This window comes from Anopheles funestus, chromosome 2RL (genome assembly GCF_943734845.2).
Source record: "Anopheles funestus chromosome 2RL, idAnoFuneDA-416_04, whole genome shotgun sequence".
Taxonomy (NCBI): domain Eukaryota; kingdom Metazoa; phylum Arthropoda; class Insecta; order Diptera; family Culicidae; genus Anopheles; species Anopheles funestus.
Genome location: NC_064598.1, coordinates 74,317,797 through 74,339,716, shown reverse-complemented (window position 1 = coordinate 74,339,716; position 21,920 = coordinate 74,317,797). Strand labels below are relative to the sequence as shown.

The following is a 21,920-nucleotide window of genomic DNA, read 5'->3' as shown; positions in this document are numbered from 1 at the left end:
CAAAATACAAAAATCAAATAACATTGCGAAACAAAATTTAATTAATTCAAAAATAAAACGTCAACAAATATTAAATAAAAATACCAATCCAATTAATATACAAATAGGTGATCAAATATTCTTGACAAACGAAAACAGGAAAAAGTTAGATCCACTTTATATAGGACCATTTACAGTAATAGAAATTCAGAAACCAAACTGTGTTATACAACATAACGCAACAAACAAAATAACTACAGTTCACAAAAACAGAGTAAAACCATTTAAATGAATAATGTCACGATTTCTTATCTAACATTATTCAAAAAGAAAGGAGGTGTAGCATAAATGCTAAACAGTAATTTTTTTTTCTTTTTTCTCAAGAATAATATTAATCATTCGCTACACACACTCATTCATAATATTATTCTCCTAAACGGGGAAGGTGTAGCATATCTGCTAAACATTAAAATAACCAACATATTGGAAATCTCAAATAACACATAAAAATTCAAAGTATAGAATCGGCTAACAAAATCGCGTTGGTCCTTTCCTATTTTCTTCTATTCTCATTCTGACACTTGACATAAAACACATGGCTAGGTTTTTACGTCCTTTCTAAACACATCTATTTTGTCCCTTTCAAGTACCTAAAAAAAAGACATAATCGAAGGCCATTCATTACGTTGCATATGCAATACTTTCTCACGATGTGAATTGCACTTGAAAAGGTTATCTAAGTTTCCATTCCGTACCCGCCTTCGCAAAGACCAACTCGACGCATGATTTATAGGCTAATGCGCATCAACCGAAAATTACAGAAATGCATTAGGAATTATTACAAGCAAATAGAAACACAGAAATAGAAACATTCGATACATAAGCCCTTATGTAAAAACCATGTACACCTACACAACTCAGAGTATAAAATAAACCAAAATTGTTAAAACGCGGTCAGTCACCAGTGATCGATCGTGAGTCGACAGTTGTCAATGATCAGATGCACAACTGAGCTTCCAGAGCAATTCTTCGTCTTATTATTTCAAGAGCTTCGAGAGTCCCCCTACCCAAGGTAAGGCCTCGATGACTCCAACGATCAAGAAAGAAACTTTACAGTGTAAGTAAAGCAAGTGTAAAGCCGAAGTCCGCTAAGACGCAAAAGTGAAAACTAAACTTTGTATATTACAAGGCGGCATGTTCAAATCGTTGCGCGAATGTTTTAATGCCACCAGAAAACAGTTTGAACAGTAACGGTGTTTGCTTTTCCAGAGATTTTTTATTTCTTGTACTTCATTCAATCATAAAAAATGCCCATTTTCCCCCAAAAAATATGTTACGCGTTGCGCATGTAACAAAATTTGCATATTTTTCGTTGCAACATTATTGATGGTTATGTTCGGTGGCTTTTTTATCACACGAGATGGAGAGAGATGGAGTGGAGGGAAAAAAATATTTTATAGAAAAGGATTAACGTTTTTGAGTGATGGAGAGGGAGATGAAAATTGAAATAATTTGAATAAAAAGCAAGGAAAACCGTTGCACCGGTGCAATGTGTACATGTGAATTCAATATTACAAACAGCCATTTTTATAAAATCTACAATTGTTCGTTAAAATCGTTAAAAATTTAGAAAAACGGATTAATTAATTCAATAACATAATTACAAACCACACCAATATATAACAGCTGATTAATTCGATTATACAATCATGAAAGTACAAACAAATACAGGAAATGTATGTTTAATAACGCTTGTGTTGTGCTTCATTGTTAAGTTTATTTCTTGTTTTTTTTGTTATGATTATACGGAACGTTTTAAAACTAGAAGCAAAAATTATTAAAACATAATTTAATTAAATTATTAAAATATACATTAATAAAATATTCATTATTTTAGATATTATCTCTAAACATTAGTTGTAAACATGGTTTTTGTTTTATACTATTTTTTTTACTAGTTTAGGCGAATAGCTTAGCCGTTTGAAGATAATTTTCGATTGATTCAACATTCCTTATTTCAATATTTTGTTTTCTATTGCTCTGAATAAAGAAGTTCTCTTAACTTTTGGATATTTCTGCATTTTTATTAAAGGCCGTTTGGTAAATATTTATTTTAATTTTTTTTATTTTTATATGAGAACGCTTTTAAAATTGACGTAGATGATTTTGCAGTCGTTGCCCCTAGTCGTGGGATTTTATATGCAATTTCTTACCAAAACACTTACTAGGAATACACTTTGGGTGGCTTTCAGTTCTACATATCCCCAAAACCAACTTTTGTTTGTCCATTAAATTCAATTGTGAATCACTGGCTTTTTTGATTTGATGACTTTTGGGTTTAAGTGGCACAGAAATTCCCCAACGTTGAGAGTTTACTTATATTTCCATTTTTCCTCACCACCAAACTTCGGAACCAGAGCGTGTTGCGCATGTTAAAATAGGGTAAAAAAACGCCATCATTCATGAAATTAACCGCGAGTAGGGAATTCCCTCTTGCTGATCTTGAATACGCAGTTAGCTTACGTCTAGCGCAGAAGACAAATAAGCATTCAAGGGTATTATGCTGAAACATGCATTGATTAGAGTTGTCAATTGAAACAACATTCACTTCGCGTGAAAAATCGTAAGACGACTGTTCGCACGAGATAAGCGTCCGATGTGTCAAACGTGTGGCAAAGTAGGCGTTAAGAGTGATTAGATAAAACTTCGTACAAACCAAACACACATACACAAAAATAGGGGGGGGGGAGGCAATTGCACTTGACTGTCGAATTGAGCTCCAGTGTGTCGGTACCCCTTAAAAGTGCCTTTAATGCCCCTAAGCCCCGTCTGATGCTTCCTTCCTTCCTTGGGGGTAGGTCGAAAGGTAACGTTCTTGATCGCGGTACCGAGAGGGTTGTACGTTCTTGCGTGTGTTTCGTGCCCCTTGCGTGCGTGCCGTAAGCCCGAAACCGAACCCGAAGTCGACCCGAACCCGACCCGACTGGTCTCGTGGCGTTTGCGTTTGCGCAGTTATGCGTAAGCGGACGTACCAGCGCGCACCGTCAAGCCGTGGCATTTTAGTCGAGACACGAACACGCATCAAACAGGATCGAGAAGCACGGGACACACACGCGAGCAAACCATCGCTAAGCGAGATTACGCAAAAAAAAAGGGCAGTGACGACGACAACGGCGACCGTGTTGTTGATCGTTAGAAAGGGTCTCATTGCCAGCGGGCAATGTAGTGCGCAGAAGGTCGGGTTTTGCAGCAGCGAGGATCAGCAAAACGACAATCATTAGCATGCGTTCTAGATAGTGCTTTCGGTGTGCCCCAGTGCTCTAGATTGCTGTGCGATGTGAGACACGCCGCGGTGGTAACGGTTAACGGATAGATTAAAAACAAAGGAAGGTTACGGTTTGATTGTTAACGCAGTGATACTAAGATCAAGCATGATGTCACCGGAGAGCAATGGAGAGCAGGAGCACGGTACGGTGTTTGCTGTCAGTGCTGCCGTGTCACCGTCGGCCATCAAAAGGATGCGTTTTGCCAGTGTCGATGAGGACGCTAGCCACGGTTCGAGCGTATCGGATGTGGCCAAAGCGCTCAACTACACCAGCAGCAGTGCATGCGCAAAGGATCCCTCGTACGGTGGTGACGCGTTCGAGGACGACGAGTATGACGGTGGCACGACACTCGAGTGTACGGCCGGAAGTGATCGCAGCAGTAGTAGCTGCACGACAGTGATCTACGGTGCTGGTGCTGGCAAGTGTGCTGAACCGATCGACAACAATAATAGTCCACTGAGTGGTAATTGTAACAACAATCGGAACGTTAGTGGCACTAGTGGCAGTGTTGGGTGTGCTGTTGGCGGTGGCATTGGTGGAATCCTTCACAACAATAACAACTCGATCAAGACTCAGCTGGGCGAGATGGATGAGGCTAAGTTTAGTGAGTTTAGCAAGTTTCTAGCTGATAGCGAGAAGGACGAAAGTATGACAACGATTCTGGAGCTATTGCATGGTGAGTGTTGATGTGTTGTGGAACGAAAATTTCTGTGCTGCAAACAATTCAGTTTGAGTTTGATCGAGATTTGAAACTCGAGTATTACTGTGCTTGAGTTATTATTCCTTTGGGTGTATCGGGTTTTCCCTTAAACAAAAGTGTAACCCTTGTTTAATTAAGATTTAAATATTTAATTCCAATTTTTTAAACAAATCTCAAACATTACTAGGTCGTGTTTTTAGGACGTGATTTCAACGATTCTAAGTAATGTTCCCAAGTTCCTAAAAGAACATTTCACTAGGAAAAACTTCCTGATTAGCCCAAGGCATCCTATTCTTATCATATTATATGTCATCATAACTCTTTTTTAATTAACAAGTGTACCAAAGCCATTTAAAAGCGGAAGAAAAGAGATTTAAAATGACAAAACGATATTTATAGCACCGATTGCATACTTTACGGCGCTATGATTTAATACAATGGTCAATAGGTGATCATTCGAGTATTCGGTTATTGATTTCTGCTCTTAAACTGTTGAATATTTTAGCAATGTTTGCTCTAGTAAAATTTGATAGAAATTTTGCTTTTCTTTGAATTCATCATTTATTGTGCAAATGAATTTACTAGCACAACCCTTTATGTGGTAGATTATAAAATTGAAAGCTACAAGGAGATTTATATGGTGAACTTAAAGTATTTTGAAAAAAAAAAACTTCATTGCACAATAACTAACAACATATTCAAAACAACTTTTACGGCTCTTTACTAACAAAAACATCAACATAAAGTCTTGGTTTCATCCAAGTAATTTTAATCAAGCAGTACATTAAACTGTTTGATTACAGAAAAAAAACTAGTACATTATTGAAGCTATAATCTCAATAAAAAACCTCGTTTAAATGTACATTTTGTCACCGAAAAACATCAAACTGATAAAAAAGCAACGGCCCGAAAGCTTCAATTTTGGTGTAGTGACCAGCCTTGAGAATACTTTGGCTCTCTTTTTTTGTGGACTGTTCCATTCCGGTGATCGTAAATTTAATTCTCACTCTTCATCATCAACATCAACGTACAGAGCAACTTCCTCGTCCTCCTTATATTAACCGGTTGATTCGTTGCTTTTGACGTATCGTGCTCTGATTCTGCCACAACTTCTGCCTAGTATAACCACGCGTCAACACAAATGTTTCCCCTCGTTCAAAGTTCCCTTATATTTCCCTCGGTGTACTCTTTCGTTCTCTCTCTATTGCTCACTTTCTTGCCATCATTCACCCTATGTTGGTGAGCATATTAAGCATATTCAAAAGACGCATTAACGGCGGACAGTTCCTTTCGGTCAGTCAAGTCGAATCAAGCAGCTATATAATAAAAGCACACACTTGTTTCGCAATAAAGACACGGCATCGAAACTAGGGAAGGGGGCATAACATAACGAGAGCAAAAGATTAGACGACTTAAAGCCCGAGAAGCACGGGTTGAAGGAGTGATGTGATTTTGGCTAAGAATTTTTTCCCTCTTCTTTTCTTGTTCCTTGTTGCCAAAAAGAAGTGCTTAAGCATGAAATATAATTAATTTGAACAAAAAAAAAACGAACAAATTGCGAAACGGTTTTAGCGCGAGTTCGAGAGTGCGAAAATGATAGGCGAAATGATGAACGGAAGAAACAAATGTACGTAGGAATACGATAGGGAAGTGTACAGAATCAAGCAAAAAGACTCAAATGCCTGAAGCGATCACACACCGTATCAACGATCATATAATGAATTTCGATGAGTGATCGAGAGCATAACTTGAGCAGCATCGTGAATGGGTGGTAAGAAAAGCAAGAAAGTAAAAAAAAACCAACAAAAGCCGTAAATTAATTTCTAATTGATTTTCATAAAAGTGATCTATCGCGATGTTCGATTCGTTTCGGGGAGGTGGTTTGTGTGTAGTTTTTGCTTTCTCACAACACCAAATCGGCAATGATATAGGAGCTTATGTTTTATTTGAACTTCTTTCTTATTATCTGCCCGATCGCGCGTTAACTTTCTTTCGCGGGACGTGAAGAGATTGGCCAACGATCGAGTGTCATTTTGGTGGTTCGTCTTTCTAACGTTGATTTAGCTAAAAAATCAACAAAACAGCTCCGATTTTGGGCGAAACATTGCCGTGCCTGTTAGCGCTTGCCGTTGCTGTGCTGCCTTTTTCGGTGCGTCAATGTTTCGGTGTCCACTTGTTTCCTATTTTATTTGACTGAAGGATCGCGCTGTGGTCGAATTTCAACTCGGAATTCAGGAATGGACGGGTACAACCCTGTGGACACTGTGGTGTGTTTTCTTTTCGGGGTTTAAATCATATTCGGGTTCGGCATTCCGGCTAGTGCAGAAGGAGAACTGGCGACGAAACAATCGAGCCGAGGGTTGAAGGGTGAAGCAATAGTTCAACAGCATATAATAACATACATACGAATGAAATGAAGCGCGTTCGTTCGCTACGGAACACAAGAGGAGCAAGCGAGAAATTTGACATCAAGTGTCGATGATAGATTGATTCAAGAGCGGGCGAAGCTGTGAAATGAAGATGTGAAAAGAGTGTGGCGAAGGTGAAGAAAAACCAAACCACACCACAGAAAGTGGAGAAGAACAAACGAAACTAAACTCTGCACGATGATCCTTTGCGTGGTTGGTGAAGATAAAAGTTGTGTTTCGATTTATCGTTGTGCTTGTTGAACTGCTGGCGCTCTTCCTATCACTCCTTCACCATCCCTTGGAAATATCGGAAAAGAGCGGTTTAATACCAAACGCATTGAACAAATCGAACGATGAATTGGAAATAAACTTATCCGCAGGATTCGATACCAAATGATTGAAGAAAGTGGTGAGCAATAGTTCGTACCGGGTTGGTGATAAGGGGAAACGAGAAAATGGAAAGGAAAAAGATTAAAGTGAATAAATGATACGGAATTCCTGTTCCGTACGAATTTGAATTCCATTTGGCGAAGCACACGTTTGGTTATGTGCAAAAGAAGGTGGAAAAGAGAGGAGAAAATATGAAACAAAAGCTAAAGCTAGCCACACTTTCGTTTGATTTGGCTTTTGTGTTGCTGTATTAAGGATGTTGTTATATTTTTATGATTATCCGTTAAAATCTATATAAGTAGAATTGTTTAAACAAAGTTTTCTCCATTATTTTCTTCTCTTTTATCATGTTCACATTTTCTTACATATTTTTTTCTTATTTGAACTATGTTTTTGTCATATTTATTTTTTTCCTTACGCTTTTTTTCTTTTACATTCATTTTAATTCAATTTATAAAATGTGAAACCTGTAATTTGAAATTGTTTCTATTTGTCGCCGAAACGAGCGAAAACTCTAGAGATACACTTGAACCCATCTTGGCACCATCTCACCATTAGTGCCAATGCGAAACCAAGGCACAAAATTGTCAACAAATGGGGTGGGTGGATAAGAACTTAAATCCACCCACTCCCCACCCCCTTCCCCCCTTCTTGTATTGGTCTCTCCAAGCTAAATACACCAGTAAGCAAGTTTATATTTTTGGGACATTTTGTGTCGCATCTCTACGATCGATTGATCGGTTTTCCTGCATTTTGTTTTTCATGCCGTCCGTTCACGTCCACTTTACGTGGTTCGATTAATGTACCCAGGTCAGGTGACATCGGTAACCGACGTTGGTAGGGGGTTGGTTGCACCTTGAAGGAAAATTTGTCGTTGTTCTTACCGAAAATAACTGATCGAAGATCGCAATTTTAGAAATAGTGAAAGAGAAGGGTTTTTTGTTTTGCTTTTTTTCTTCTCATTTGACTTTTATTTGGCGTAGTTTGGTTGGGTGGGAGGGAGACTGTATTGGCCTTGTTTAATTCACGCGAATTGGCAGCCGTTTGCTAGTGAAAAAAAAACTTGACTTTGTTTAGAATTGTATCCTTGAAAAGCAAGATGCATCGAGATGCAGTTGGTTTAGCAAGTATTTGTGTGCTTTTAAAAGAAAATCAAGAGAAAAAATAAGTTTTCTCCTAATAGTTAGCGTTCAATTGTAGCAACCAAATCTGCTTCATTAAGGGACACATCTATCGAACAAAGACATCATTGTGCTTCTTTGGGTATTCAAGGCGTAAAGGCCTTGGTGGCTGTCTCCTTGAGGGAGGAAAAACATTTCTTTTTTACCCTTTTTTCCACGTTTATGCCACATTTTACTGCACGCATCGCTTAGTTACGATGAACAAGTGAAAGATTCAAATCGTACCGGGAATGAATTAACTGCTTGATTTCCCCTTTTGCCAACATCGACACCGAGTCGATTCAGTTCGTCGGTTGTGCGAAACCGAGCACACGGTGCCCATTTTTATCAATTCTTGCCTTCATCAAGTAACTCCCAGATTTTGTTGTTGTTGTATATTTAACTCGAAGCATTCCACCGCATGCATGTGGGAATAAGGGAAAAACTGTGCTCAATCAATGAAATTAACCTTTTGACCTGCCCTACCCGGCCCTACCACAAAAGCGTTTCGTTTTCCGTTTCCAAACGGGCACAAACAGCGCAATACTTAAGCGGTTGGAATTTGTATCAGCATGCGAGCGAGTAAGTCGAGAGCGACTCACGGTACGGCACGAGATGTGCGAGATGAATTTTTCCAGCATACCCGCGGAAACCGCAATCAAACCAAATTAGTCACAATAAACCAATAAAACCATCGTGCGGTGGCAAACAAACAGAAGAGAAGTGAAAAAAAATATCAACCCACGGTTCCACTTTTTATTGGCTTTTGGCGGTGTGAATGTGTATGCCGGCCCCGTTTTTCATCGCAGCTGTGGAAAGGGAAAGCAAATCAAAACCGAATCAAATGCCGTGCCCTGTGTGAGTGCACGACAGTTCCGCGGTTTGAAGTTGTGACACGAAGCGTGACCGTGGTCCGTTTTGTTAGAGGGTTTGTGTGTGTGTTTTTTCCCGTTTTGCTTAACATTAAAATAAATGGCAACTATTGTCACTTCCGTCCCGATGCACCGATGAAAGTATTACGTGTTAGCAGTACAATCAGGTGCAAGTGCTTTTGATCATTAAGATATGTGTTTTATTTTTTTTTGCGATATGCAGGATGCTTTTTTACGTTTTTTTTAAATTCATACAACTTGTTATAAATAATATTAAAAACAAATTAAAAATGTATTGCATACCTTCAGACGTAAATACCAAGGGAAATTCTTTTTGGTCCTTTACCAGGGTCTTGTGGTAAAGGTTTAAAAACCTTTTTATTTTTCATTTTAACAAATTATTTCACATTATTTGTTAAAATATAGAAACTTAAGGTCCTATGCCTGTCAGTTTTCTATTAAAAGTCAACTGTTTCATTTTCTTTTTTTACACATTATACCCCTAGAGTTATGCAATGCTTTTAACAAAATGATCTTCGTGATTAAATATTTATTTAAAATGTCAAACCATTACCAAAGAACGCTTTCTAAAAAAACAACCCTAATAATGCATTTCAATCATTATAATACTCAACCAACCAACCAAAGGGCATGATTCACACCAACATTTAATCATGAATGTCGGTTCATTAACATGTATCGAACCAATAATTTCCTTTCGTTTCTTCCAAACTATCTAACATCCCCACTTGGTCCATACAGTCGTGTTCCACTTTGTTTAACTATGTTTTTACTCCCCGCACCGGCCGAAGATGATGTCACTGAGCTTAAGTGAATTCACTTCAAGACTCACTTCCTGTTGGGCTCTCGTTGGCGCTTAATCGATAGCAGAACCATTCTCCATTCATTCTACCAGCAAGTAGTTAATATTCTACTCGCTCCATGTCACGCGGCACAAATGCATCGCTGAAAGCTTATATTTCTGTTGAAACCCAAAAAAAGATGAGAAATGCAGGAAAACATCAAATTTCTCCCACTTTAATTCCAGGACGGACCAACGTTTCCGTCGCGTTTTGGTGCGATATTCTATTGTTTCTGGGTAGTTCGGTGGGTTTTTTTTTGCGTTTGATTAAAAATCTTCCGTTGGCTTATGTTGGTGGAATTGGAAATGAGATTTTTATGACTAATTCATTAAATTCTGGAATAAAATTATTTTAACATTGAAAAAGAATCAAATTTGTCACAAATATCAAGCAGCTCAAGTGACGCATAAAATTTGTTTCACTCTTAATTAGCCCTCCCGGTACATAATTCAATCAGACCTAATAAAAAGCAATCCCCGTTCGGGTAAACGCTCCCAACCGTATCGGGCTTTACAGCTACGAGGTCGCAGGAAATATGATGCCTCGATGATGCTTTCTTTGGAAATCAAAACACACTCTTTGTGTTTATCCTTGGCACGCTGTAGGCAGTGGAGGTAGTAGTGCAGAGAGCCGCAACAATATTTCCTTCGCATGGGAAACATTCACGGTCGGTTAATGGTCCTTATGCTGGTAAGAGTTTAATAAACTTCTTCGTCGGTTGAGAGTTGCATTTTTATCTTCCACTTAATTCGTTCCCAGTTCCCCTACGAAAAGTATGTATCGTTTTGCTGATCTTAGCTCTTTTTTTAATGGTTTCAAGCATCAAAATATGGAGCACAAGAAACAGTGACTTTTATGCAACCAATAAGCATATGTAGAACGAAAGAGACATAGGCTTTTGGGATGGAGAGAAAAAAAATTACTGCTTTCTGGCGTATTGTGGGAGACCACACAGCAGAGTAAATATTGTTTTTAAAATATATTTTTGCACACATAATCAAAGCATAAATGGAGATCGAGTTCGTTTTGGAGTTGGTATCACTTTAGCTTGTTTCTAATTGTCATTGTACGAACAGATTTAAGAATGACTCAATTAGTTTTTAATTTTGATAATTTTTTTAAAACATTTTTTTATCTTTTCTTTTCTTCTTTATTTTACTTTTGCGAGGTAATTTCGTTTCCTTTACTTTTCCTTATCGTTTAAAGTATTTTTACATTTCTGTTATATTGTTATGGTTGTTTTTATCTTTTTTTCTGTTACAAATGTTCACGCTTCAAACGTTGATTCTTAAACAAACTTTTAATGTTTCAATCTTAATTAAACAACCTCTTAATATCTTCTAGTTGCTATCAAAAGTATATTACATGGTTACCTACATATAATAGGAACTTTAACACTCTTCTCATCCGAATCCTAAGGATCAAACACGAAATCAATCATACAAAAAGTCAATAAACAAATTCGAAACGATCGTAAACCTACCCGGCCCGTACCATACACTGTATCCCAATAAAATTGTTCGTCATGTTGTCCGTCGGCATACGAACGCAAATAAGTAGATTATGCGGAAGCTTTTAAGACGCTTCTAGTTTGACCTCTCTCCCCTCGCCACGGGTCACCGCTCGTACCATCGGTAATGAAGAGGTTTTTCATCCTTTTACCCCTTACTCCGAATGCCGAGAGGTCAACCGTTTGTTGGACAAGCTTTTTGACTTCGAATTGACTCCGAAGATCGGTTGACGCCTGGCACCGGGAAAACCGGTCGCCACTCCTGTTTCACTCCGTTTCCTTCTTGCCTTCCCCGTGCACCAGTGTTGTGGAGGAATGTTTTAAGCCACCGTATCATTACGCCAAATGAAAGACTCGCCTAGCTCCTAATGGAGCACCGCTAGCAACTTCTAGCCCGTCCGACAGGAACGCGCGCGCGAAAGCGCCGCAAATTTAGCCCCACAGATTAGCGCACCCCGTTCGCGGGATGCTGCCGAAAATGGAGCAAAATGTGGTAAAAAAAGACGAGGAAGGTTAAAATATATGTCCGTGCACCACGGTTTTCAAGAATAAATGATCAGTTTTCGAGCAAAAGTGCTCCGAAGTGCGTTCGGGTGATGCTGGAACGTTTTTTCCCGTTTGGAGCTGTTCACGTGCGTCCAGGGAGGACATAAACACCGAATCTGGTGGTTCTCGCTCACGGTGGTGTCTTAGCACGTCTCCGTCCTTTTTGGCAAGTCACTTTCTATGCCTCCTTTCGACTCTCTGGTACACCGGTAGGAAAGGAGATGGGAAAGGGAATGTGGCGAAAGCAACGCACAATAGAACAGAACTGGAGCGAAAGCTCCCAAACTGGCCAGCAAATCAATTTGAACTAGTTTAATGCGTTCGATAAATCAATCAAGCCGTGGAGAAATATAATAATTTCGGTAAATAATTTCATACATAACTTGTTGACGTCACGGAACCGACAGGGGAAGGTGGTGTTCGTGGTCGCGATGGCTTTTAAGTAAGGGAGCCACTTTTTTTCTCTCTCGATACCATTTGTGCTACCAAGCCGGTACTTACCCCGAATTTTCTAGCTAGTGGATGATGGTTTTTTGGTTTTGTTTTGTGAGATTTTTTGATATTTTTTGCTTGTTTCGTTTCCAAATTTATCTATTTTTCCTTTGACCTAGCTGCTTTCGTTTTGTGTACACTTCTTTTTCACACTTCCTTTTTGTGTGTTTGTTTGAAAATCAATTCTCTTCTATGGATGAAACTGTTTAAAATTCCACAACTGTTAATAGCAGATAATCTTATACATAAAGCTCGTTTTGTAATTACTTTTAAATAATAAAGAAGAAATAAAATGAATTTAAACTCATCCAATTGAATTGTTACTATGATCGATCAAATAGATCATTTTGCACGATCTTTGATCTCGCCCAAAAAGGTTGAGCATGTAATAGGAAGGCGCACAGATTAACAGCAAAATAATAGTAATAAAGCAACGTGTACCGTGCACGCGCTCAAGTAACAACTACATTTTGGAGTCCGCGCAATAGTGGCACCGGGCCCGACTCTCCCTTACAACGTTAGGCATATACTTTTTTTTTTGGTGGCCTTTTACAGATTACCATCGCTTAATTCCAGTTCGGACTTTATCCTCTTCCGTTACCCTGTTTTCCTGACGTTCCGTTCTATTTCTTCTGGACTGCCTTTCGGCTAGGTCACATATTTTACTTTTCGCGTGTGTCTTTTTGTTGTTGTTGATGTTGCGCCCATTTCCTCCATCCTTCATCATTTTTCCCCGGCATCCGTTCACATTTCAATGGATCGGCATCCATTTGCTCATTTGCCAATAGGTAAAATAACTTGTTACTTTTCGAATATGCTGCTGTGTATGTGATTTTTTACATGATTTGTTAGGATCGTGTTTTATTTCATTTTTTTTGTTGTTTGGTGTTGCTTTTATTCCTCCAATTTCTTGGTGCTTTTGTTTGGTCCTAATCTGCAGCTCGCTTCAAATCGCGAGTTGTTTTTTTTGGGGCAGGTTTTTTGGATGAATGTTGTTTCGTTTTTTTTTATTATTATTCATTTCCTTACTTCATGCAGCCTTCATACTTCTGGTTTTGTCTATCCTTTTTAGCCCAACTGTACCTCATTGTCCAGTTCAACTTCCAAATCGGTTCAGTCTATTTTAGGATATTTAGATCGGTCACCTTCGGACGCAAATGATTGAGATAGGTGTTGTGCTGTGTGCTTTTTTCCCGTACTGAGTGTATGTTTGTGTGTCTGCTACTTTGTGCTGGGTGTTGCTTCTAATCGATATTGATTTATAGATTGAATGTCAGCTGTACAAGAAAAGAAGGATAAAGAAAAAATCTTATGATGAATATTTCAAGCTTTTCTTAGGGCAAACGCTTAACTTTAATTCAATCTGCGTGTTTGGTAGGCTAAATTTGTTGTTGATTGTTTTATTCTGTAATAAATTTGAGTTGTGGCGAAAATGATCGAATACTTTAAAATAATTAAAAGAAAACAAAATTCCTAAAAATTGTACGAAGCAAGAATCTTTTCAAGTAACGTTTTGTTATGAAATCAAAAGATTTCAATGCTAATCGTGTTTCTCAGAACATTTTATTAAAATGGCTTCCTGAGGCATTTAAAATTTTTTTTAACATTAAAGAAGATTTAGTAAAATATAATAAAAAAGAGTGTAAATCGAATGAGACAATAAAAGTATGAAAAACTTTAAAAACGAATAAAAATTAAATAACTAAATAAGTAAATAAGCAACAATTATTTGCTCATAGTAACTGACTAAGAAAAAAATTAATTAATAACTTACGTTCTATCTAAACAAGATTGAATTTCTCAACATTTCCATTGATCAAAGAGCGGTGTAAAGAGATGTAAATCTATACCGGTACTAAATGAATCATAAAACCATCCAAATATGCTTCTTTTCATTTGTTTCATTCTCAATTCCTTCTTGTCACACATTTCGTGCTACTCGAAAAAGAAGGAGAAAAAGAACTTCGAGAAGAATAAGCGAGAGCAGAAAAGTAAAACAAGAAAAGCTCATAACCAAATCGTAAACGAAACATCATTTGAACAGGGAAGCGATCAACGAGAAATGTATCAACGAAAAAAAAAACACTCCAAAAGAAAACTTGAGACGAAACGAAACAAACTTTAAAACCGATACGGGAGCAAACGTTGCAACTGTTGGAAGATAACGTACAAAAGGAGATTCCAAACGCAACGAAAACAATGAGTTGATTGATGTTAAAGAAACACATTTCTCGAAACATGATTTGCGTTCGTATGTGCCCCGGTGCCGTGGTGAGCCGTGGTTTGCCTCAATTTTATTTCTCTCCACAGTTCTTCACTCTTTTTGAGGCGTTTTTGCCTTTTTTAATTCTGTTCATCTTTTCCCTTCAAATATCTCGATCTCGATCGAGATCCACAACACTTCCTTTACGCTGTTTGCGCTGTGCGTTGGGATTTCCTTTGGCGTCGGTTTTTTTTGTATTTCGTTAGCTTTCCGACTTTCTCGGATTGGACATCATCGTTTTAAAAGCAGTCTATCAAACGCTTTTGTGATCGGCATCATCATCATCATCATCATTCCGCTGTATATTAGATTAAAGGAAGCAAAAACGTTACGTTTCACCGAAAATTCAAATCAAGTCGGCAAATTGAACCGAACCTAAGTGCCCAATGTCGATCGACGGTGCCCCTGACCCTAGAGAGAATTGGTTGGGCTTAAGGGTCGCTAAGAGGTGGAAAAATGGCTGCGATAGAATAGGATAGAATGAAAGCATTAAGGTGTATGATGATGAGGTCAATTGTGCTTGGTTTTAATAGAGTGATGGTGTCGTTTTTTGTTTGTCGGGAATGGTTTTATTTCTCCTAAGAAGGCAAGTTCTACTTTCTCCCAGTGTGGTTGGTGGTATGCTTGAATGGCAGAGCAAATTGAGCATTTTTATCTTCTTTTTATGTGTTACTAAGCTTGAGTAAGTTACAGCTTCTAGGAAAAAAAAAAGTATTCACAAGCAAAAAAAAAAAAATAACTAGCTTATCTTTATTTGTATATAAATATTTAAATTTAATTTAAAAAATCTTTTGGTGGTCTCACTACATATATATGGCGAATATCAATAACACACATTCCTATTATTACACTGAGAACAAAGAACTATAGCATACGTCCTAGCCTAACTGAAGCCATCTTGTACCATCCAGCCAATGCCCTTTCCAATCGAATGGTAAAAAATGGCCCAAACAAGGATCATTTGCAGGCACACAAACATTCACACTCGTGGCATTAGCATCCAACCGATTTAATGCTACCACCGTTACCATTGGCATATTTCTAAACACATAATTTATCATCAAAATGGGAACTTTCATACTGGTGAATGGAAACAAAAATCCGTTGAAATAAGGCAAAGAAGGGATATAATTTTGAGGCTTCCATTTTTGAATATCGGCCCGGTACCAAATAAGGCATTAGGTAGGTACGGGCATCTCTAATCTTTCTGATGTTTCGCACTTACGCCCTACGTTTGATGTGTATCGTTTGATGTGTGAGTTTGCAAAAGAATAATTAATCCTAGTTGTGTTGCAAGGTGAATGAGGTTAAGAGATGAACAGGGAAATGAAAAGAAGGATGAAAAAAAGTTTGAAAAAGACAAAAAATTGGACTGCTTTCAAACCAATGTCACCCAATCAATCACAGGTACGATACCTTGCATATGATTTATTCCACTTGTTTAACCTTGAATGTGTTCCACCTGACCGAAACGATGTCCATGTATGCCTTAGCAATGGGGCAATATGACCACAAAGACAAACAGCGTAACTAAATCAAGAAGACATTCCTTTATCCTTGTCCTAATCAACAGCCACCACCGATGGTCAGTTATGTTTCGCTTTTTACCAGTTCCTCCTATCCGTGATTGTGGACACTGTATCACCCCCGATATTTTGTGGCCTTTTTACAGTTTCCTTCTATTTCTTCCACCCATCAAACACGGATTGACAGCAAGGGCAGGAACACAGCTAGTATGAAATTTTGTCCAAAAATTCGTTGAAATCATGAAATGGGTTACTTTCGGCACACTTTTGCTCTAATCAAGCACCCAAACCGGCGAAGGAACAGACGACGAATGGAAAATATGTATGTAAATTAAAACATACATGTCTTGGCAATAAGTTCGATGATGGAGCAAAAGAAATCACCATTTGGCGCGAGTACAGATGGGAAGGTGCTTTGCTGGTCGGTTGGTATCGATTGTGTGGTTCGCCAGTTCTACTTCTATCTTCCATTTTTGGAGCTTATGAAGGCCCTCCCGCCGCAAATCATCTAGACCTAGTAAAGGATGCATGGAGCGTAGAAAGATCGGATGAATTAAAATAAATCAACCGGAATGCGTGTCAGAAGGTGACGGGTGAGAGGTGGGAAAAGGAGAGGTTTTTTCGCGAGAAGGAATTTTTTGAAATTCTGACATACCATTAGCATTGATTTCCTTCACGTATTCATCAAAATACTGGTTTCGGACGAAATTTAGTTTTTCTCTTTTCGATCACATCGACAGCCACCCTATCCATCCGATCACCCTTTAACGCAGTCAAGATCATGGTTAATGTTGGCTTTTTATTTATTTTTTGGTTATTTAGAGTGTTCATTTTGCTGGTTCAGTTTAGTGTTTTTACACCGGAATATATGTATATACATTTTTTTTTCTTTCGCCATCGTCCTTCACGGACAAGTCTTGGCATGACTTGGCTAAAGTTGAACCCCTCCAAGACCGGCACCGAGCGCGCTACATTGTTAGGCGCTTGGAGCCACAATTGGACTGTGCGAGATGATGATTAAACGAAACAAAAAAAGCGGGAAAAAATCTGGTGGGGGGATTGAAAACAAAGTGAGAGCAACTGCAACATATAAACGTCAATAAAACAAAACAAAATCGAAATATGTGGACTTGAAATCGAATCGACGATCGAGAAGCACAAAGCAACAACTACACAACGAAACAAAGAGATAGAAATAGAAGGAGTGTTGGAAAGGAGGAGCGAGATAAATAGAAACCCAAAAAAAAGGTAATAATAATCATAACCGGGCATACCGAAATACCTCCAATCGGAATATTAACAAGCGTAATCGGCTCAAATGGCGCGGCAAACGGCTACGGTTGTTTAATCCTTCGGCGGGGGTTATGAAGAAAATCAACCAGAAGTGTGGAGGAGTGTATCAGCGAAACACTGTGCGTACTTGATTTGGTTTTGGTCAATCGAGTTTAGATTTTTTTTTTCGTTGTTGGAACGGAAGCAATGTCAAGATTCTGATATGCTGATTGCTGCGCCACCATCCTCCCTCCCCCCGGGGGTATAGGTGTTGGGGCGAGTGCGAAAAAGGGCATGATGGTGAGGTTGATCGTGTGTGGGTTTTGATTGGTGATAAGAGTTTGGTAGTATTTTAGAAGCAGGAACATGGGAAGTTGTGATTCAATGTGTGAAACAAATCAATTTCACATTCACATTGTGCATTATCAATATTTAGTTGAATCGATTTTTTGTTTTAATTTCAGTATTCTGATATTAGTGAAGAATTTACGGAAATGTAGATAGACAAATACGATTGTACTGTTTGATTAAATTAAATGTTAAACTGAAATGTACATTCGTGCACTCGGGTCACGATTATTCATTGTGTAAAGCAAATTGCATACCTTTAGGCTCAACATTTTATTAACACTAAACTAACCGTCGAACCTTTACTTACGCTTTTATCAATCTCGTTCTATTCTAACAGATAACTACGGCTTAATACAACGGTACGCATCTGGCTACGAGTGCAAACACGATAAATGTCACTATGAAAATCTGCACGAACATTTCCACTGTCACGATACATTCTGTCGGGGGAAGGTGTTGTATAAGAAGTACGAAATCATCCGCCATCTCAAGTGGCATAAGAAGCGGAAAGAGTCGCTTAAATATGGTTTCTACCGATTCTCCTCATCGGACGATTGTAGCATTCAGTACGGAGCGTGCCAGCATAATCATAAGCATACACACTACCATTGTGTGCACGATAACTGTGATAAGGTGTACATCAGTACGAGCGATGTCCAGATGCATGCCAACTACCACCGGAAGCATGAGGCGATCGTAAAGAATGGGTGAGCGTTTGTCGATCGTCCGTAGCAGAATGTAGAGACGAAGTGTCTTTATTTATTTATTTTTCCTCTTTTGATCTAGATTTCAACGCTTTCGTGCGACAGAAGACTGCAATACGGATTACTGTATGTTCCGTGCTCAGCGGACGACACATTTCCACTGCCGACGGGAGAATTGCAAGTATACATTCAAAAACAAAGCGGATATGGGTAAGTGAAAGATGGAACAGTATTTAATAAAATAAACATGTATGTTTCTAAACGATATTTTCAATTTTCTTTATGCAGAGAAACACAAAACGTACCATCTAAAGGATGAAATGTTGCTGAAGGATGGTTACAAAAAGTTCCTTAAGACAGAGGACTGCACGTACAAGGATTGTCGGTTTTCCCGCGTCTGCAATCACATTCACTGTATGCATGAAAATTGTCACTACGTGTTACATTCGAGCGGTCAGCTGTTAAGTCACAAACGGAAGCACGAGCGAATGGACACGGAAGTGGACTATAGGCGATACCAGATGGCACGGAATCTGCTTACCAAATTTAACCAAAATAAAACGGAAGAGGGCACGAAAACGGTTGGTGATGCGACGATGGGTATTACAGATCGATCACCCTCAAGGGAGGATGAAACGAGGCTATCTCCAGGACCCACGACCAGCCAGGAAGGAACTATGAAAAATCCCTTTCTGGATCTACTGGCAGTGATGGCTGAGATCACGTTCCGGACGTTACCGTTGCAGATGATGTACCAGATGCGGTTACAGATGTTGCAGCAGATGAGTTACGAGCAGGTCTTTGCACTGGACAATGTAGAGATGCTCCGAAACCTTACCATGATGGGAAATATCGAAGAGACGTACCTGCATCAACTGTACGGAGGAAGACTGATGGGTTCCCCTTCAATAGATCCTAGCAACAGTCAGCAACATAGCCCTGTAAGCTTTGGAAATGATAAACCACCGCCAGTGAAACGGAAATACAAGTCTCAAGAAGCTTCGGATCAGCTAGAACACTCAGGAGACGCTTCGATGTACATGAAAAAGGAGCCACTAAGTAGTACACCGCCCCGCTCGAAACTGCTCTCAAATCCAACGATAGACTATCGTTTGCTTAAGAAAGAAGATGCTACTCCATCGCAGACAGCTACGTCATCGAGTACGATCGAATCCCCCGCAGGCGTAGATCGCGATCGTGCCCTATTGGAGACGGCAAACTTCCTGCAGTTTAGCTCGAGTAAAACGTTGTTCAATCGAAAGCGAGGACGGCCACGGAAGAACCACGTTATGGAGGTGTACAACAATGTAAGTTTCATGTTGCATGTAACCATTCGGGGGAAAGGTTCTAAAAGTATAGAGAAAATTCATGTACAATATCCATTCTTCACTTTCACTTCTTCTTCCTCTCTTTATCTTTCTCTCTCTCTTTCTCTCTTTCATCTCTGAATGTGTAACGATTGTACAGGAAAGGCAGCCTATCTTGTCTCTTCATTAACCAAGCGTAGTACATCCCTGTGTATGCTAACCTCTCGATCATCCATTATAAACACTCACTCACTCCCAAGATCGTCTCTTGTGATCGCTTAAAACCGTATACAACACCAAGTCATCCATGATCAGTGTGGGATTGATTGTACGAGAAAACGAAATAATACAACAAACTCTGGTTCGTCGTGTATGCGTTTGACTTCTTCCAATGAAACGGAATACCGACACAGGTACAGGACTCCCCGCAAGCCATATTTACTAGCTTCAAGCTGGAAAAGAGTGACTCCCGCTCTGCGTCTGCGTCGACGTCTGAAGTACAATCGCCGAGTGTGCCTTCGCCGATGGTAGACCCGGAACGGAATGGGATGTTGGAAGGTGGTAGGAATCTTCCACCATCTGGAGCGAACATCGTGAAGAATCAGACACAGCAACAGTATGTGGCAGGTGGAGCGAATTACCTGGGATCAAATAGTGGAGCAACGCATCTCAGTGGACTTGACCCGGCGGCAATCTTTGGCAACTTTTCTCAGCTACTGGAGCGTCATATGCGGGAGGTTAAACATGAACCTTCGATGCCGCAGACTGTAGAACCAGTTCCAGCTGAAAAGGTTAGTTTGGACGCTCGTAACTAAAACCAATTAGTAAATGTCTTTCCCTTTTCTTTTCCAGTCGCGAAATCACCTCAAATGCGTCGTCTGTCGGAATCTGTTTGAAACGTTTGCAGACATTAAGAACCACGAATGTCGGGGAGATCGTGCTGCGCTCGATAAGCCCTTGCTAGCGTTTCCACCATCGCTTGCACATCACACCGGACAGGCGGCATTGGATTACCGGAGTGCCTCCTACCCTGGACCCGAGCTGGAAGGTTCGTCAGCATCTCGGATTGCAGTAGTGCCTTCTCTGCTGCCCAGTATAGCACCCCAACAGACAAGGGATTCAGTATCGTTGGTTAAAACGGCCGGTACCTTCTTTCCGGATGTGAACGCAAACAAGCTCAAGTATGCGTAAGGTGTGACGTATTGTGTGCGCTTGAAACGGGACTGTTAGCTTGAGGCTTAAGGGTTATTGTTGTAAATAGAATGTGAAACTGAGTTAACCATAGGTTTAGTTGAAGCCAGCACCATACACTGTGTCATAAAACGAACATATACGTACCGGGGATCGACGAGATGAGAAGCTGTGAGTCGTTGTACTGAAAAGACTACACAATCGGCCATAGTTGAAACCTGAAGTGCTCTCTACTGAAAAGTGTACTATCGTTAAGGCAACGTAGTGTAGATATTACTTCAACGTGATGTGACTGCAAGTAGAAAAGACAGGCCATGTGAGTACTATTGAGTATTAGTTAATGAAGAATGTGTTTTGTGAAGTTAGAGACAATAAATATTTAAAATGATCAAACACGAAAACACTAAGCCTATTACCGTTGTGTCTTATTCGTAGCATGTTTTTTTATCGGAATATAATGAAATTATTATTATGGAACATTCACACTGACGCATGATCATCATTTTTATTTAATAAAGTGTACTACCCCGAAAAAAGCAAGTGCAGCACATTCTTGGCATTCCATTGTACATTTGTCCGTCCAAAATCGGGTGGCATTCTATCGTTCTTATCCGTTGGACAAGCTTCTCCAATTCACCCCAAAATGAAGGGCGGAAAAAAGCCAAGAGCGCAAAACGTGCACTAAACCGACATGGCTTAGCGCATACCGGTGCGATAGTCAAATATTTGCATTCCAACCCCAACACGGGCGACAGCGCGGTTATAATTGGATGCAGAAGAAAGTGACACCCTTGTAGTGTGCGGTTAGCCAAACAGCTGTAGCTTACAGTGTGGAATGATAAGAGGTGGAATGGAGTGTGAGGATGAAGGGAGAGAAGGTAGGATTGTCGTGGCCATTTATTGACACGTGAGCGGATTGAAAAGTTCCTCAAATTAAAGTACAAAAAAACAAGTTATCTCGAAAAAAGATAAAGTTGAATAGCATTAGGTATTTTAAGAAGATCTGAAACAGAATGCAATCTGAGCAACAAAACGACCTTCATGATGTATTATCAATTGT

General features: G+C 39.4%; 2 protein-coding genes across 5 annotated transcripts in view; both read left to right on the top strand.

Moving 5' to 3' along the window:
• Nucleotides 1-3,021: 3,021 nt before the first annotated feature.
• LOC125766585 (transcription factor castor-like) lies at nucleotides 3,022-21,812 on the top strand. Of its 2 annotated transcripts, XM_049432740.1 has the most exons (6): nucleotides 3,023-3,981; nucleotides 17,996-18,365; nucleotides 18,445-18,572; nucleotides 18,651-19,669; nucleotides 20,083-20,460; nucleotides 20,522-21,812. In XM_049432740.1, the coding sequence occupies exons 1-6, from the start codon at nucleotides 3,411-3,413 to the stop codon at nucleotides 20,858-20,860; spliced, it is 2,805 nt and encodes a 934-aa protein (XP_049288697.1). In that variant the 5' UTR covers nucleotides 3,023-3,410; the 3' UTR covers nucleotides 20,861-21,812. The 2 variants fall into 2 exon arrangements, with proteins under 2 accessions (XP_049288698.1, XP_049288697.1); XM_049432741.1 differs by lacking the exon at nucleotides 20,522-21,812 and having other exon boundaries at nucleotides 3,022-3,981; nucleotides 19,830-20,171.
• LOC125766584 (SH2 domain-containing protein 3C) overlaps nucleotides 21,062-21,920 on the top strand; it is a 36,719-nt gene continuing 35,860 nt past the window's right edge. For 2 of the 3 annotated variants that reach the window (XM_049432738.1, XM_049432736.1), the window contains exon 1: nucleotides 21,065-21,176. The gene's annotated coding sequence lies outside the window, so the exon portion shown is untranslated. Of the gene's footprint in view, nucleotides 21,177-21,920 lie in introns of all 3 variants that reach the window. The other variant, XM_049432737.1, reaches the window with a different exon arrangement.

Excerpts from the sequence above, each read along its gene's own strand:
- LOC125766585 (XM_049432740.1), top strand. The coding sequence starts at position 3,411 with ATGATGTCACCGGAGAGCAATGGAGAGCAGGAGCACGGTACGGTGTTT. Across the intron at positions 18,366-18,444 it reads GAGGCGATCGTAAAGAATGG|ATTTCAACGCTTTCGTGCGA; the intron begins GTGAGCGTTTGT and ends CTTTTGATCTAG. Across the intron at positions 18,573-18,650 it reads CAAAAACAAAGCGGATATGG|AGAAACACAAAACGTACCAT; the intron begins GTAAGTGAAAGA and ends TTCTTTATGCAG.